The 13889-nt window shown below is 41.1% G+C and overlaps 1 protein-coding gene across 5 annotated transcripts in view; it reads left to right on the top strand.

Moving 5' to 3' along the window:
• MAST4 (microtubule associated serine/threonine kinase family member 4) overlaps positions 1–13889 on the top strand; it is a gene marked incomplete at its 5' end in the record, with an annotated part of 573576 nt that overhangs the window by 234212 nt on the left and 325475 nt on the right. For 3 of the 5 annotated variants that reach the window (XM_079703242.1, XM_079703241.1, XM_079703238.1), the window contains one exon: positions 4392–4430. The exons of the other annotated variants lie outside the window; for them this stretch is intronic. In XM_079703242.1, the coding sequence (XP_079559368.1) occupies positions 4392–4430 (39 nt within the window). Of the gene's footprint in view, positions 1–4391; positions 4431–13889 lie in introns of those variants that run through there. 5 annotated transcript variants of the gene reach the window in all.

The following is a 13889-nucleotide window of genomic DNA, read 5'->3' as shown; positions in this document are numbered from 1 at the left end:
TTATGACCTTTAGATTACCTTTTTAAAAATACAACATACTCGGGCTTCCCTGGTGGTGCAGTGGTTGAGAGTCCGCCTGCCGATGCAGGGGACATGGGTTCGTGCCCCGGTCCGGGAGGATCCCACATGCCGCAGAGCGGCTGGGCCCGTGAGCCATGGCCGCTGAGCCTGCGTGTCCGGAGCCTGTGCTCCGCAACGGGAGAGGCCACAACAGTGAGAGGCCCGCGTAACGCAAAAAAAAAAAAAAACCCAAAAAACAAAAAAACCCCAACATACTCATTGGCCACTGGCATTTATCTGTGAGTGGAAAACATAATCAATGAATGAATGAAGGGATTTATCCACCTGGCCATATTGGTTTCCCTCATGAATGAACAGAGATGTACAAATCCTTGGTCCGTTGTCTAAAAGTAACAGACAGGATATGGTAGTTAATGCATTTTGTGGGTACTTGTCTATCTTGCTAAGTAGTAATCGCTGCCACAAATACACAAAGCGACCTTAAGGGGAAATCGCAGCACAGATTGTGGTCATGGTACTGGAAATCACATTCCGAGCACACTGAGAACTCTGGGGAGATGAGTGATAGGGTCACAGCCGTGCTCTTATGACTCTCCTCCCTCTGGCAGATCTAGAGAGGGAAGCCTCCGCCTCCACCAGGAACTTACCCTCTCACACCCCTCACACGTCACCTCCGTGGCTTTTGGATAAGTGGTCCAGGAGCCACAGGCTGAGAGCTGCTGGCAGGGAGTGGATTTAGCCGGTGGAGTGTAGTAGGTAAGGTTACGTGTGGAAATGTCCCCCATCTGTGGTGCTTAAAAAATCCCTCACGGTGTTCCTCACCGCCATTTCCCAGTGCACATTCAGTCGCTGAAGAGTAGGTAAAATCAGGCGGTGCATTTACTGTAGTGTAACCAATGTGGATCTAGAGTGGAGCTGTAACTGGTTCTTAAATTTGTGAGAAATATGTGACTGTGTAAATCAGGTGACAAACCTGTATCCTGCCACCAAATGACATTACGTGGACGTCAGTGATCACAAAATCTTATCCTTTCCCTTTGTGAAAATATTTAACAACCAAACGCTTCCCATCCCTCCCCTGATTTTTCTCACTCTGGATTTGGTCTTGTTTTTGTTTCTGTGAGCGATTTATTAAGTAATTTTTACAATTAATAAAATTTAAATTTGGCCCTTATTAGAGTGTCCACAGATGCTGAGTATTCTATGAAGTAAATTATGCCTACGGTAGAGTGTGCATGAGGTGTATCCATACAAATAATTTTTTTTTTAAATCAAGTACTGTGAAGCTCCTGGATTTAGATTACAATTAATGACAAAGCCTACCAGATTTTGTTTGAATACACACGTAAAAGCTATACATGTTGAGGTTGGTACTTTGTGAACTGACTCACGGTATTGTGAAAATACTACATGAAGGTATAAAATTGCAGGAAAACTGAGTTTATTAATGGAAATTAGACTAACTCCTAATTATTACCTGTGAATAGTGTCATCATTTGAAGTTTTTATTGCATTTTAACACATGGCTTATCTTGATGAGAAAATATATAGCAAAGGGTAAATGTAGCAATTTTCGTTTTACTATTCCCTCTGCTAAGCCATTATTGCTTGATGTTATTTTTCAGCAGCCTTTCATTTTTGTCCCAAATGTTTTTGCCTCTGGCTGGTTTTATTTCTTTAAAATGTATGTGTATCACTTCTCAAAGTGATACATTTTGACAGGTAATCGATATTTTTTCGTACTAGATTTGATGGTGCAATGGTCCTAATCCTCATCTTAGACTTAGTTAATGGTTGAATACTAACCTAGATTTTTATCTCAGAATATTCCTTTGTTAAGAAACATACTTTTCACCCTTAGCCAAGTTCCTTTTTATCACTCCCAGCCACCAAACAGGTCTAGGTGCCAAGTGCCTAAGATGCACAGAACCCACTTATCTGGGATACACATCACCTGACTTTTTGTCACTCTATCCTTGAAATGTCTTCTGATAGCACTTCCAACCAGCTTACTTAGTTGGCCACAGAAAAGATACTTCTGGGCTCTACTTTTTTTTTCCTCCTGGCATCCTATGATCTTTATTTGAAGGGGAAAAGTCTTTTCCCTTCCTTTTCTCTAGTGGGAACTTGATGTCCTCCATCAGACCCCACTTTTTCTAGAAGGACCAGCGCAATGAAGATCACAGCCCTCAGATCACAAGCATGTCTAAGGACACCATGCTCGGCTTTTGCTTTTTAAAAGTTCAGCTTCTTGGGTCATGATTTGTTTTTCCTAAATTCAGTTAGGACTTTCTTATGCCTCTGTGGGCAGATAACAGTGACATCTAAGTTGGTAAATATATTCTGACCCCCTGCCAAGGCACTTTGTTGAAGAGGGCACTTCACATTCAAGGAGCTGTTTAAGCTCTTCTCTCAGGAGGGTGAATTGAGGGAGAAAGGGCAACAACTGTCATTCCTTTTCTTTTCATTGAAGAGACCGGCCTTCCTTTTGCAGGAAAAGGTTAAAGTACAGGTGGGCCTGTCAAGGATGGGATCTGTTTCCACCAGCTTTGCAGATTCTCCCACAGATAGCACGCTGATTCTTCCCTTCCACCCCTAGATTTTCTTTTTTTCCTTTTTTTGTCCTTGAATTTAAACAAAAATATGTAGTTTTAAAAAATCTTAAAAATCGTTTGTGCTAGAATTTGGGGGTACATTTTGGTTTGAGCAACAACCAGGTTTGTGCTTTTTCTTTGCTTTTAGAGATGGCATTACTCCTCCACCTGAGAACAAGAACAAAAACTCTCCGGGGTTTTCTTCCTTTAAGTGGTATCAAATGAGCACGCCTAAGTGGAAAAAATACCCTGATACCCTTCTCCGAGGTTGCTTCTGTGAGGGAGGGGTGACATTTCTTGACAGGGTTTCTCTTTGTATGTCTGGAGATGTAGGCAAAGATGGTTTGGGAACATAAAATGCAATCAATTTTCCTCCGTGGTTAGATTCATAAATCCCTGAGCTATTTTTAATGACATAATCTAATCAATTGATGGCAAGCCTAATAGTGTGTTGACAGCCAGAAAGAGACAGAAAGCTAGTGTAATAGCAGGTGGCTGGGTAAGGAACCATTTTTCTCTTCCTTCCCCACCCCCCATGTTTAGAAATCGCTAGTTATCTGGATTAGGTAAAAAGCAGAAATTACCGATTTAAAAAAAAAATTATGCCTGCCTTCCTAACTACCTTTCTTTCAAGAAAAAAAGACTGTCTAAGGGGTAAAGTGAAGGAGGAGGTAGTTCTGAGACAAAATACAGGTAGCCCTAGTGTCTGCTTCTCAGGACCATACTATGCTCTCAATTTAAGTATCTTTAGAAGAGAAATCAAGGGGGAATAATTTATTATAAATTGGTAGCATCGTATATTGTTACTCCTGTGCTAGGCCAGTAATGCAAACTTAATATTCATCTCTTGGTTGCTTTGAATTGAAATAAGATGAGGATGAGCGGAGTAAACAAGCTGAAACAGACTGTGAAATTGCACATGATGGGAATCTTTTTTTTTTTTTTTAGTTGCTTCTGGACTAGAAATAGGTTACTATTCCAACGAATGATGGCTCTTAGAATTTCTTCTCCCTTTTTACATTTTGGTCCAGTATCAAGAGAACGAAGTTGTTATCACAAGGGAAATTAAAATCTAAACTGTATCTTTGGGGCTAGGAATCGACCGGCAAGGTATTTATGTAAATGAACTGGCTTTCACACTGGGAGGGGTAAGGTGTTCCACCCGCTGTGGCTGCAGAGCAGCCTCCCTGAGCCCTCCGTTTTCAGGTTTTCCGGCAGTGTGTGTTCTGCAACATTTCCTTTTCTTTGATGCCATCAGAAAAGATGAGCGCCAGGCATGGTGGTGCTGCTTGGCTGGCCAGCTGTGCCCTAGTTTCTCACCATCCCAATCAGCAGCTGCCTTTTACAGAGGTTTCTGTCACCGCTGATTTACTTAGCCACTTTGACCTTATAGTTGCTTCCGAAGGGGCTTGACCCGAGGCCACTGCCGAAAGCCATCTTCTGGTCACCTGGAATGCCAGGGCCAGTATTTTGAAGGAGAAGAAAAAACAGGGCTCCCACAATTTCCTATCTACGAGCAAGAGGCTCCTCCGCCTGGATGGATGCATTAGGCGTCTGAGCCCACTTGCTGCGCTCTCCCACCGAACTGCAAGCATCCGTGATCCCCGAAGTTGCTGGAGTGAATAACTAAGCGGGACCAGCTGACCCCGGGCTCCAATCAGCTAGAGCGTGATGTAAGTGTTTAGCAGCTGCTGGGCTCTGAATTAGCGTGCTGAAGTAGAGGTAGTACAGCATGGCTAGACTGTTGTGAGAGGCTCAGAGAAAGCGGAGGGGGAGATGGATGAGTCCAGCATTCTAAGACGAAGAGGGCTCCAGGTAGGAGATCCTTCCATTCTTGAAATGTAGGGTTACCAGTGGCCAGCCGTGGAGGATTTCAAAGTTCCCTTTTCATTCCTTTACTGGGCACAAATATGTGCATAGTTCTTAGCAACGTGAGTACGCTAAGTCTCTAAGTGACCCATCACAGGGTTCACCGAGAAAGGCTCTTTTGTCAGAGACAATAGATATGACTTTTAGTTTGAGACTTTGTTGGTGGTTTATTTTTTTCTGCTGGTTGTTCAAGAATAGTTAAATCGTGGCTGGCAGTGACATCTGACGAGCCGGTTGGGCATTCTGTCAGAAGTCTGGGAAGTCTGTCGAGGGAAGCAACTCTGTTCAGTTCTGGGAACACGGGACTCAGTTTTGTGTCGGGATCAGCCCGTACAGCAGCAGCATCTATCGGATCGCCTTGCAGATGTGTGCAGCTGCTGGGAGGTTTCCTCCTGTCAGTGAGATGAAAGTTTCTGCTGGCAGCTCAATCAAAGTTCCCTGTAATTTGTTTATGTTGAGATGCGGAAAGATATGTGTCTTTCTGCCTTGCTTTTTGTGCCCAAATTTCTCTAATTTAATTACTCTGACTTTAGTATACAAATGTATTCCAAGTTAAAACTTGGCAGATCAGAAAACTTGGAAGAAACATCTGCTTGGCCGTTTGTAAGTTTCAGGAAGCCAAAATATGAGTATGTTCAAAATTAGTATGTTTAACTCCTTGATAACTCTTTTTTCCTGTGTGTAAGTGGTAGTTTTCTCTGTGAAAGAAGCTAATCATTAGCCATTGTTAAACTCTCATTCATTATTTTTGAGATTAAAAAAACAGTGCTTGGGAAGACCGAATATACGGCACATGTAGAAATGTTTCAGATATTCCTTAATTGTCTTTGACTCACAGCTGGGCTAGCTGTCTGCTTTTTGTTTTAAATGTCAATTACTAATTCTAATATTATTCATATTACTCTAATATAATAATATTATAGATAAACTAAAGGATTATTTGTAGGTAAACAAAAGAGGGATTAAAAAAGTTGGGGTTAAATGTCATCTATTGTTCCAAACCTAAGTAAACAGACTGACTCTAATGATTTTCAGTGTGGTCATTGTTTTGAATGTACAGTGTGGTTAGTCACTGCTGTGGATTTCCTTTTCTTTGTTTTCATCACATCTATGAAGTTCTGGTAATGCACAGCTGTTTGTGTGGGTCCACGTCCTCTCTGGGGTCTCTGGTTAAATATGGAAAGGCTCTTTGTTAAAAAGATGATAAACTCTATTAAACTTCTAATGGTTCAGATTATTACTATGTTGATGGCAATTCTGCTGAGAGCTTTCTCTTTCCTTTCATTCATTTTAGATAATTTAAAATGTGTTTTTGTTAAGAAACTCTTTTTTGTGGTTTATTTCTGTAATACATATGATCACAACTTCAGAGGGTATGATTGAGATACATGGTGCTTTTGAGGGGTATAGATTTCATAGAACTTTTAATTTTAGAAATAAAGAAATCATTATTGTGGCTATTTAAAATAATGAAGCTATTTTCTAAGATTTGCAACAAAACAAAGGAAACATTGCTAGTTAATATAGTACTTAGACTGTTAGATCTTCGTTGTTCTTAACCTACTTTTACTACGCCTGCCATATTCTACTATATAATAGATAAAGAATGTCTGCTTTCTACTGTAAATGAAATAAAGCTCTCCACATTGTGAGAAAGAGCAACATAACAGTGCATAAAAGTTCTGCCACCTCATAGTTACTTTATTTTGGCTTAAACAAAGCCTGTTATTCTTTTACTCCCATTATATCCAATATTTTTTTTTAAAAGACATTGCACATACAGAATAGCTGTTTTAAGAAATTCCAATGTTAGGAAACTACTTACAAAATACAAGATGTAAGTATACATTTGTATTACAAATGATGTCACTGTAGAGTTCTTAAGAGCAACGCCACCTAGTGAATTAAGTTAGCTTACAAATACATACTACTGTATATGAAACATTTCAACATGTAAATGAGGTATACCTGTAGTGAACCTAGGCTGAAACTTACACTTTTGTATGACTGATTCTGACTGTGTTGCTAGGTAATCTTGAGCAAGTCACATACCCTCTTGGTGTCTGTTTATTCTTCTGTAAAATGCATGCTGTAACATGACTTGAGTCATGGGAGATAGGCATAACTGAATTTTTTTAAGTTAAAGACCATGTAATAAATACACTAGACTATAGAAGGTCCTCAATAAGTATTACGTTGTTGAAATCAAAGATGATTTCTATTCTTTATAACATTCCATATCATTACTAGTCAGATGAAATAGTTATATTTTTATTCCATATTTGTTGTTTGAATTTATTTTTAAGTTAGAAGAATCACCAGTAAAGACAGTTAGCATTATTTACAGGGGTCATTATGACAGAATATGTTATCTAATAATAAGAGTCTATTGGCCTGTTACACTGAATAGATGCTTAGTGTTAGCTGCTTAGAATTGGAACAGATCCGTTTTTTAAATAAAGCCTTGTGTCAAAATATGGAGCATATGAATATTATAATTCTCTAAAATTTAATTTTGCAATAATTCAGAATGTGTTTAGTATAGAATACTGCAGTGTGTGTTTAGAACTTATTTTTAGAATTTCAGTACCTCTAGCTCTTAAAACACAGGCCTACTAGTGGTGTTTTTAAAATTTGGACTTTGAAAAATGATTTTTAGTCAGAACATATAATTTCTCAAGGCATGACTACCTCATAAAATGGCAGCACAACTTAGTCGTTCATCTTAAGTGACTGCACGTTTCCATCTTTTCTGTGGACTGTATTAATATTTCCAGTACTACTGATAGCACTTCAGTCACTGCCTTTGAAATGAGAATGAGAGAAAGAGGTCCCAATGGCTTCCCCTGTTAGAATCTGGAAAACTTTTCAGGTTGCATCTCCAAACGTGCAAAATTCTGACGGATGCACGGGCTTGGGCAGCCTTTGGACTTGGGGCCATTTGAATTTCTAGACAGGTCTAACTCATCAAAGGATAACTGGCTCCTTTCGGGCTTAATATCCCTTAAACAGGGGTCATATTTTTTAACTGTCAGGGAAATTAATTGTTTCAGTGATTTCCGTTATGTGTTTCCCTTTTATTTGTTTTAATGAAAGTGTCCCTATCCCTAATGTGATAGATCCCAAGGCTGGAGAAAAATGAACAACAGGCATCATCAAAGCAGGAAGAAGGCACTAAAAGAGGGAGGGGTATCTCAGAGAGGCCTCCTGTGATTCCTTTCCTGCCATTCTCTTGTGCTTTCCTTTGCTTGGTAGCATCTTCTGTTGATTTCTCCACTCTCCAATTAAATATTACCATTTTAGTCCACTGTCACATGCAGCTGGAATGTTAAAAAAATTTTTTTTCAGATATGATGAGGTTACCAACTAAATATTTATAATTTAGATTTCTAGATTTCTGTTTAGGTTTTTGTTTTGTTTGCTTCTCTTTCCCCTATACCTGATCTCATCCCCCAACCTTATTTAAAACAACAACAAAAACTTAACATTCTTACCTTGGCCTAGGCTCTGATTTTCCCCTGGCCTTGGTCTGGAATTCAGTTTTAGAAAACAGAGAAGCAGGTGGACTCTTACATTCTGACTGGGTGTCAGCAGTGCTTGGATGTAGGTTATTTCAGTCACAGTGTCTCAGTGTTTCTTCTGTGTTAACTTTAATATGCTTGTGGATGTGTTTATACTCACCTGAACTTAAGAGCAGGATCATTACGTGGGAGTGTTACCCTGGTTCCTATCATTTGAGGACTCTGGGTGGTTACAGGAAAGAAGTCTAGTTAGAGGATTATAATAGAAATACTTATGATAATTACACTTTGGGATAAGGTACTTTTGATCTCCAGAGGTTCCAGAAAGGCACAGAGATGACTTTGGGACAGAAAGAATCAAAATGGTACATGAACTTTTGGTAGTGATGAGTACCTAATCAATGAGACCAGTTGTGGTCATATCCAAGTGGTGTTTCTTATCCATTGAAGGAGTTGAATTTCTGCCTCTGAAATAGAGATAGAGTACTGTAGTTTTAGTTTCCTGATCCACAAAGGGGTAAGGATGGGGTGCCCTTAAAATCTTATGTTCACTCAAATTTCTATTTTGTACTCTAAGAATTGTTTTCATAACAAACTTTTTTTTAAAAACAACGTCAAATAAACAAGTTTGCATACTAGCTCTTCTTTTGCACCTTCTCATTCTCTGGTACAACTGTTAATAAACCAGAAAATTGTCATCTCTGTATTTCTGTCAAGGCAATACCTATTCTCCAGGTCATCCCTTTTCCCACCTTTGACTTCTCCGTCTCATGCCTGCAGTCACCAACCCCTGTCAGTTCTACATTAAAAATACTTCTAGGGCTTCCCTGGTGGCGCAGTGCTTGAGAGTCTGCCTGCCGATTCAGGGGATACGGGTTCGTGCCCCGGTCTGTGAAGATCCCACATGCCGCGGAGCGGCTAGGCCCGTGAGCCATGGCTGCCGAGCCTGCGCGTCCGGAGCCTGTGCGTCCGGAGCCTGTGCTCCTCAACGGGAGAGGCCGCAACAGTGAGAGGCCCACGTACCGCAAAAAAAAAAAAAAATACTTCTAGAGTCTAGGCAGCCTCTTTCACACCTAAATTTCTGTATTGTCTGGTACCCCTGGGTCCAGGTCCTTCTCCATTCCATCCTGCTTGTCAATGTAGATCCCCACATCAGTCCCTGGTTTAAAATCCCCACATGACTTTGCATCATCTGCTCGAGGATAGAGTAAAAACGTACCTGACTCTCTCTGATTTAGCTCAGTCTACTTTTCTGGTCTCATTTCCAACTCTTTGCCTTCCAAAACCCCATTCCATCACCCCCTCTCCAGACTTGATGTATCCCCTTTACCTACAATATCCTTTCCTTATTTTCTCCAATTCTCCCTGCTCATTAGGGACCAAAGTAAACTATAATTCTTTCCTGAAATTTTCCATAATTACTATGTTCCATTCTGAATTTTATAATAGTTATTGTCTATTTTACTTACTTGCACACCTAATCCTATTGCATTGTGATACATTATTTTAAAATTATTTGATTTGAGTGTCTTATAATGAAACTGCAAATGCATTGAGGATCAGTGTCCAGTGACAATGAGTAGCTCTGTAACTTTAGACGAGTTTCTTAACCACTCTGATCTCTGTGTCCACAGCTGTAAAATGGAGATAATACATGCTTAAAGATTGAAGGCAGTTGTAAACCTTTAGCACAGCCTCTGGCATGTAGTACTTATTCAGTTAACCTTAGTTCACTGCCCTCTGGATTGGCACAGAGCCTTGCATAGTGTGATTTTAAATAATTAAATGTGGGGGGCTTCCCTGGTGGCGCAGTGGTTGAGAGTCCGCCTGCCGATGCAGTGGACACGGGTTCGTGCCCTGGTCCGGGAAGATCTCACATGCTGCGGAGAGGCTGGGCCCCGTGAGCCATGGCCGCTGAGCCTGTGCTCCGCAACGGGAGAGGCCACAACAATGAGAGGCCCGCGTACCGCAAAAAAAAAAAAAAAGTGGGTATCAGGTGGGGCTTAGGTAGTAAAAAGATGGTGAGCATGAATTGGATAATTTGAGGGGAGTTTATAAAAGGGATGCTTTAAAAGGTGTGGGCAGGGTATAGGGAAAGTTTAAGGGGCTGGAAGCCACAGGGATCCATTACCTTCACTAGGCCTGAAGGAGCGAGGGAGGGAGCCGTTACAGAACCTGGAGATGAGAAGGCAGGTGACAGGTACCGTAGGTGAGGGACACAGACTGAAGTGACTCTGCAGGGAGGTGGACAGGGACATCTCAGCCTTATTTTTCTCCTTCCTTCTGCACTCTTTCTGGTGCTCCCTATTAGCGAAACCCAACAGAAACCAGAGGGGCACAGGAGCCCCCAGCCGTGCGTGGTCCATGCATCCAAACACCAAGGCCCGGTATAGGGTGGAGAGTAGATCTGGATGGGCCGTGGAAGTACATGCAGCATGCTTATAGCAAGCATGTGTTTTACTGCCCCTTGTTCTTAGCAGTTGCCAGCCAAAGACAGTGTTCAACTTTCATAGGCACAGATCTCTGGGGCCTGAACTGAGTTCAAGCATTTGAACAGATTCAGAGCTGCTTTTTTGGAAAAGTCATGGCTCCCAACCGTTTCCGACTTTTGTGTAATGATGTCTTTCCAACCAGGCTCTTAATCCTCCTGGGAAAATATTAGTCCTTCCCCTTCCACTGAAGCACGTGGGTCTCCTTTGAATCAGTCATGCAGCATGCCTGCACTTCCGGTCCTGCAAACAATCTCAATTTTGAATCTCTCTGCTCTGCAGACCCTGGCTGAGAAGTGACGGCTGAGAGCAATAGCCCAAGAGACCTCTTACCATTCATCATTCATCTCCAGGATTCCCTGAGCTCTGCCCTCCGGCAGGTCCTATCACACGTAGACTGTCCATCCGAATTACAACTTCACATTATGTCCTTGGCCTTTATTGAGGGTTCTAAAAGAAATGGCTCTGAGTGAACATCTTTGCACTTTTTGTAAAACTCCCCTTGAAGCCTTATCCATTATGTTGTGCATTGTCTCTTATTCTGTATTACACCCACATGATAAATTTGCTTCGAGTTCAGTACTCAAAAAGTTTCTTCCTCTCTAGGTAAACAAGTTTGCTTCTTTCAATCAGATAATGAGAGCTGGCTTGGTCTTCATTTTTGTCTTAGCCCATCAGGACAGGGTTTCATACTCAGTTGCAATAGTTTGTAGATAAAATGAGCCACCACTTCTTCACTGTTTAGCTCTTAGTTCCTTCTTTTTAAGAATTGTGTGGTTTCATTTATCATAGCTTTTGAAAGTCTTAAGTTGCCAGAATAGATTTCTCAAAGTAGGTAAGACCTAAAAATTTAATAATGCTGCATTTGAAACACAGTGAATAATGAATAATGTCAGAAGACAAGAAAAACAGACCAAAAGACCAAATAATCAATAAACTAGATAAAATATAAAAATCAAGAATTACATGAACTTACAAAGATCAATATGCAAGCAGGGATCAATAATTTTATTGTTGGCACCAGAGTCTAATGAAATCAAATAAGGTGTTGGAATTTATTTGAAACTTACATTTTAAATAAATTATGAGTAACGATAGATTTTTATTATTTTTTTTTATAAAATCATCAATTTTTTTTAAAGTTTTAAAAAATTTTTGGCTGCATGGTGCGGCATGTGGGATCTTAGTTCTCTGACCAGAGATCAAACCCTCACCCCGTGGAGTGGAAATGTGGAGTCTTAACCACTGGACCACTGGGGAAGTCCCATGATAGATTTTTAAAGTGTCCTAGAAATCATATATTTGTCTTGGAAGCAACCAAAAGCATGGAGATTGGTATCCAACTTGTGAAACACACGTGTTAGAAGACACTATTGCCAATAAAATGATGCTTTTGACAAATATTTGATGATATGGGCAAAAGCTGGACAGTAATGGCAAGGAAAAGAACAGGTTACTAATCTGTGTACATAATGTATGTACAATTCTATAAAAATGTGTGTGTGTGTGTGTGTGTGTGTGTGTGCATGCGCGCACGTGTAGGATAGCCCTGTGGGATGGAAGGAAAAGCCTGTGTGGGTTTTAGAGTATTTAAGACCATCTTTGCCACTAACCTGTATGGGGTTGCCCAGGCTGGTTAATTCCTCACTGGTAAAATACACTTATTTGCAGAATTATTGAGAATGAATTAAAGTGAGGTATAAAAAGGCTAAAAAATATCCATCATATCTAACATTTATTAAGGACCTATTTTCTCTTTCTTCATTATCATCATCTAAACTAATAGCAAGAAACTGCACTAAAATGTTAATTTAGGGCCTCCCCGGTGGCGCAGTGGTTGAGAGTCCGCCTGCCGATGCAGGGGACACAGGTTTGTGACCTGGTCCGGGAAGATCCCACATGCCGCGGAGCGGCTAGGCCTGTGAGCCATGGCCGCTGAGCCTGCGCGTCCGGAGCCTGTGCTCCGCAACGGGAGAGGCCACAACAGTGAGAGGCCCGCGTACCGCAAAAAAAAAAAAAAAAAAAAAAAGTTAAGTTAGTATATCTTAATGGTGGCACCATAAAATGTTAATTTATTATATCGTTTTTTTAAAATTTATTATATCTTGATGGTGGTACCATACGAATTTTTTCCTTGAACTCTTCTATAGTAAGCATGTATTACTTTTATAATCAGTTTAAAAAGTGGTTTTGGTGGCCAATTTTTTTTTTTTTGCTGTACGCGGGCCTCTCACTGTTGTGGCCTTTCCCATTGTGGAGCACAGGCTCCGGACGCACAGGCTCAGCGGCCATGGCTCACGGGCCCAGCCGCTCCGCGGCATGTGGGATCTTCCCGGACCGGGGCACGAACCCGTGTCCCCTGCATCGGCAGGTGGACTCTCAACCACTGCGCCACCAGGGAAGCCCGGGTGGCCAGTTTTTAATTTTTTTGTTCCATTGTCTAAGAAAAAAAACTTTATACCACTCAGTACCATCAATGAAAGGCTCTTAAAGCTGTTTTTTATCTTGTGCATCCTTTTGGCATTGAGGAGGGTAAATCAGTTCCATGGGATGCCTCACTCCAAACGTCAGGCCAGCAGTTCAATGCGGCTGCCCTTTTGAATCACCTGGAGAGCTCTCTAAAGCCTAGGGCCTCGAAGCAATCCACGTCAGTCTCTTGGTGGTGTGTAGCCAGGCTTGAGACCCACTGCTCCTAGGGGGATCACGTGTCCAAGGAACACCTAAGATATGGCACATACCACTTCTGTATCCCCAAATGTAAGGTTTGACAACCTTTAACAGGTGTGTTAAACAGCTTTGCCTTCTTTCTTCCATTGAGACTGGGTTTTAGTTTTATGGAGAGGTGCATGAAGGGGATGTATACCCATTGCATTTGTTTCTTGACTTCCCAAATAATGGCAAAGGTAGTAATGTGAGAGCTCAAACCATTAACTAACCCACCTTGGGGAACTGTTCTTACAGTGGTGTGGCTGGAGGGAGCCCTAGACCTTTACCCCGAAAGGACCCAGGGCACTGGCAGTGTCCAGGTGCCGTTTTACATTTTTTAAATCGCTGGCACACATGGTTTGCCTTACGAAACTACCTCCAGGGCGTGGTAAGACAGTTGCTTTGCACCTTGAAACGTTCTAATGTTAAAGACAACAAACGCCTGTGATTTGGAACCCTTATCATAGATACTCTTCAGTAAGGTACATGCTTGAGTTCTCAAAACACTTGCAATTTTACTTAGATTGTGTTTTGATTCAGGCAGTCAAGAAAAAAAAACCCATTCTCTGCCTTTCTTTCAATTAATGTATAATAATAATAATAATAAATAATAGCAGCAGCAGTATATATTGAACAGGTTTGTGTCAGAGGACTGAGTGTTGTGTCTTAAATCTACACTCTTGCACTTT

This window comes from Hyperoodon ampullatus (assembly GCF_949752795.1).
Source record: "Hyperoodon ampullatus genome assembly, chromosome: 4".
Taxonomy (NCBI): Eukaryota; Metazoa; Chordata; class Mammalia; order Artiodactyla; family Ziphiidae; genus Hyperoodon; species Hyperoodon ampullatus.
This window is presented reverse-complemented; position numbering and strand designations above follow the sequence as displayed.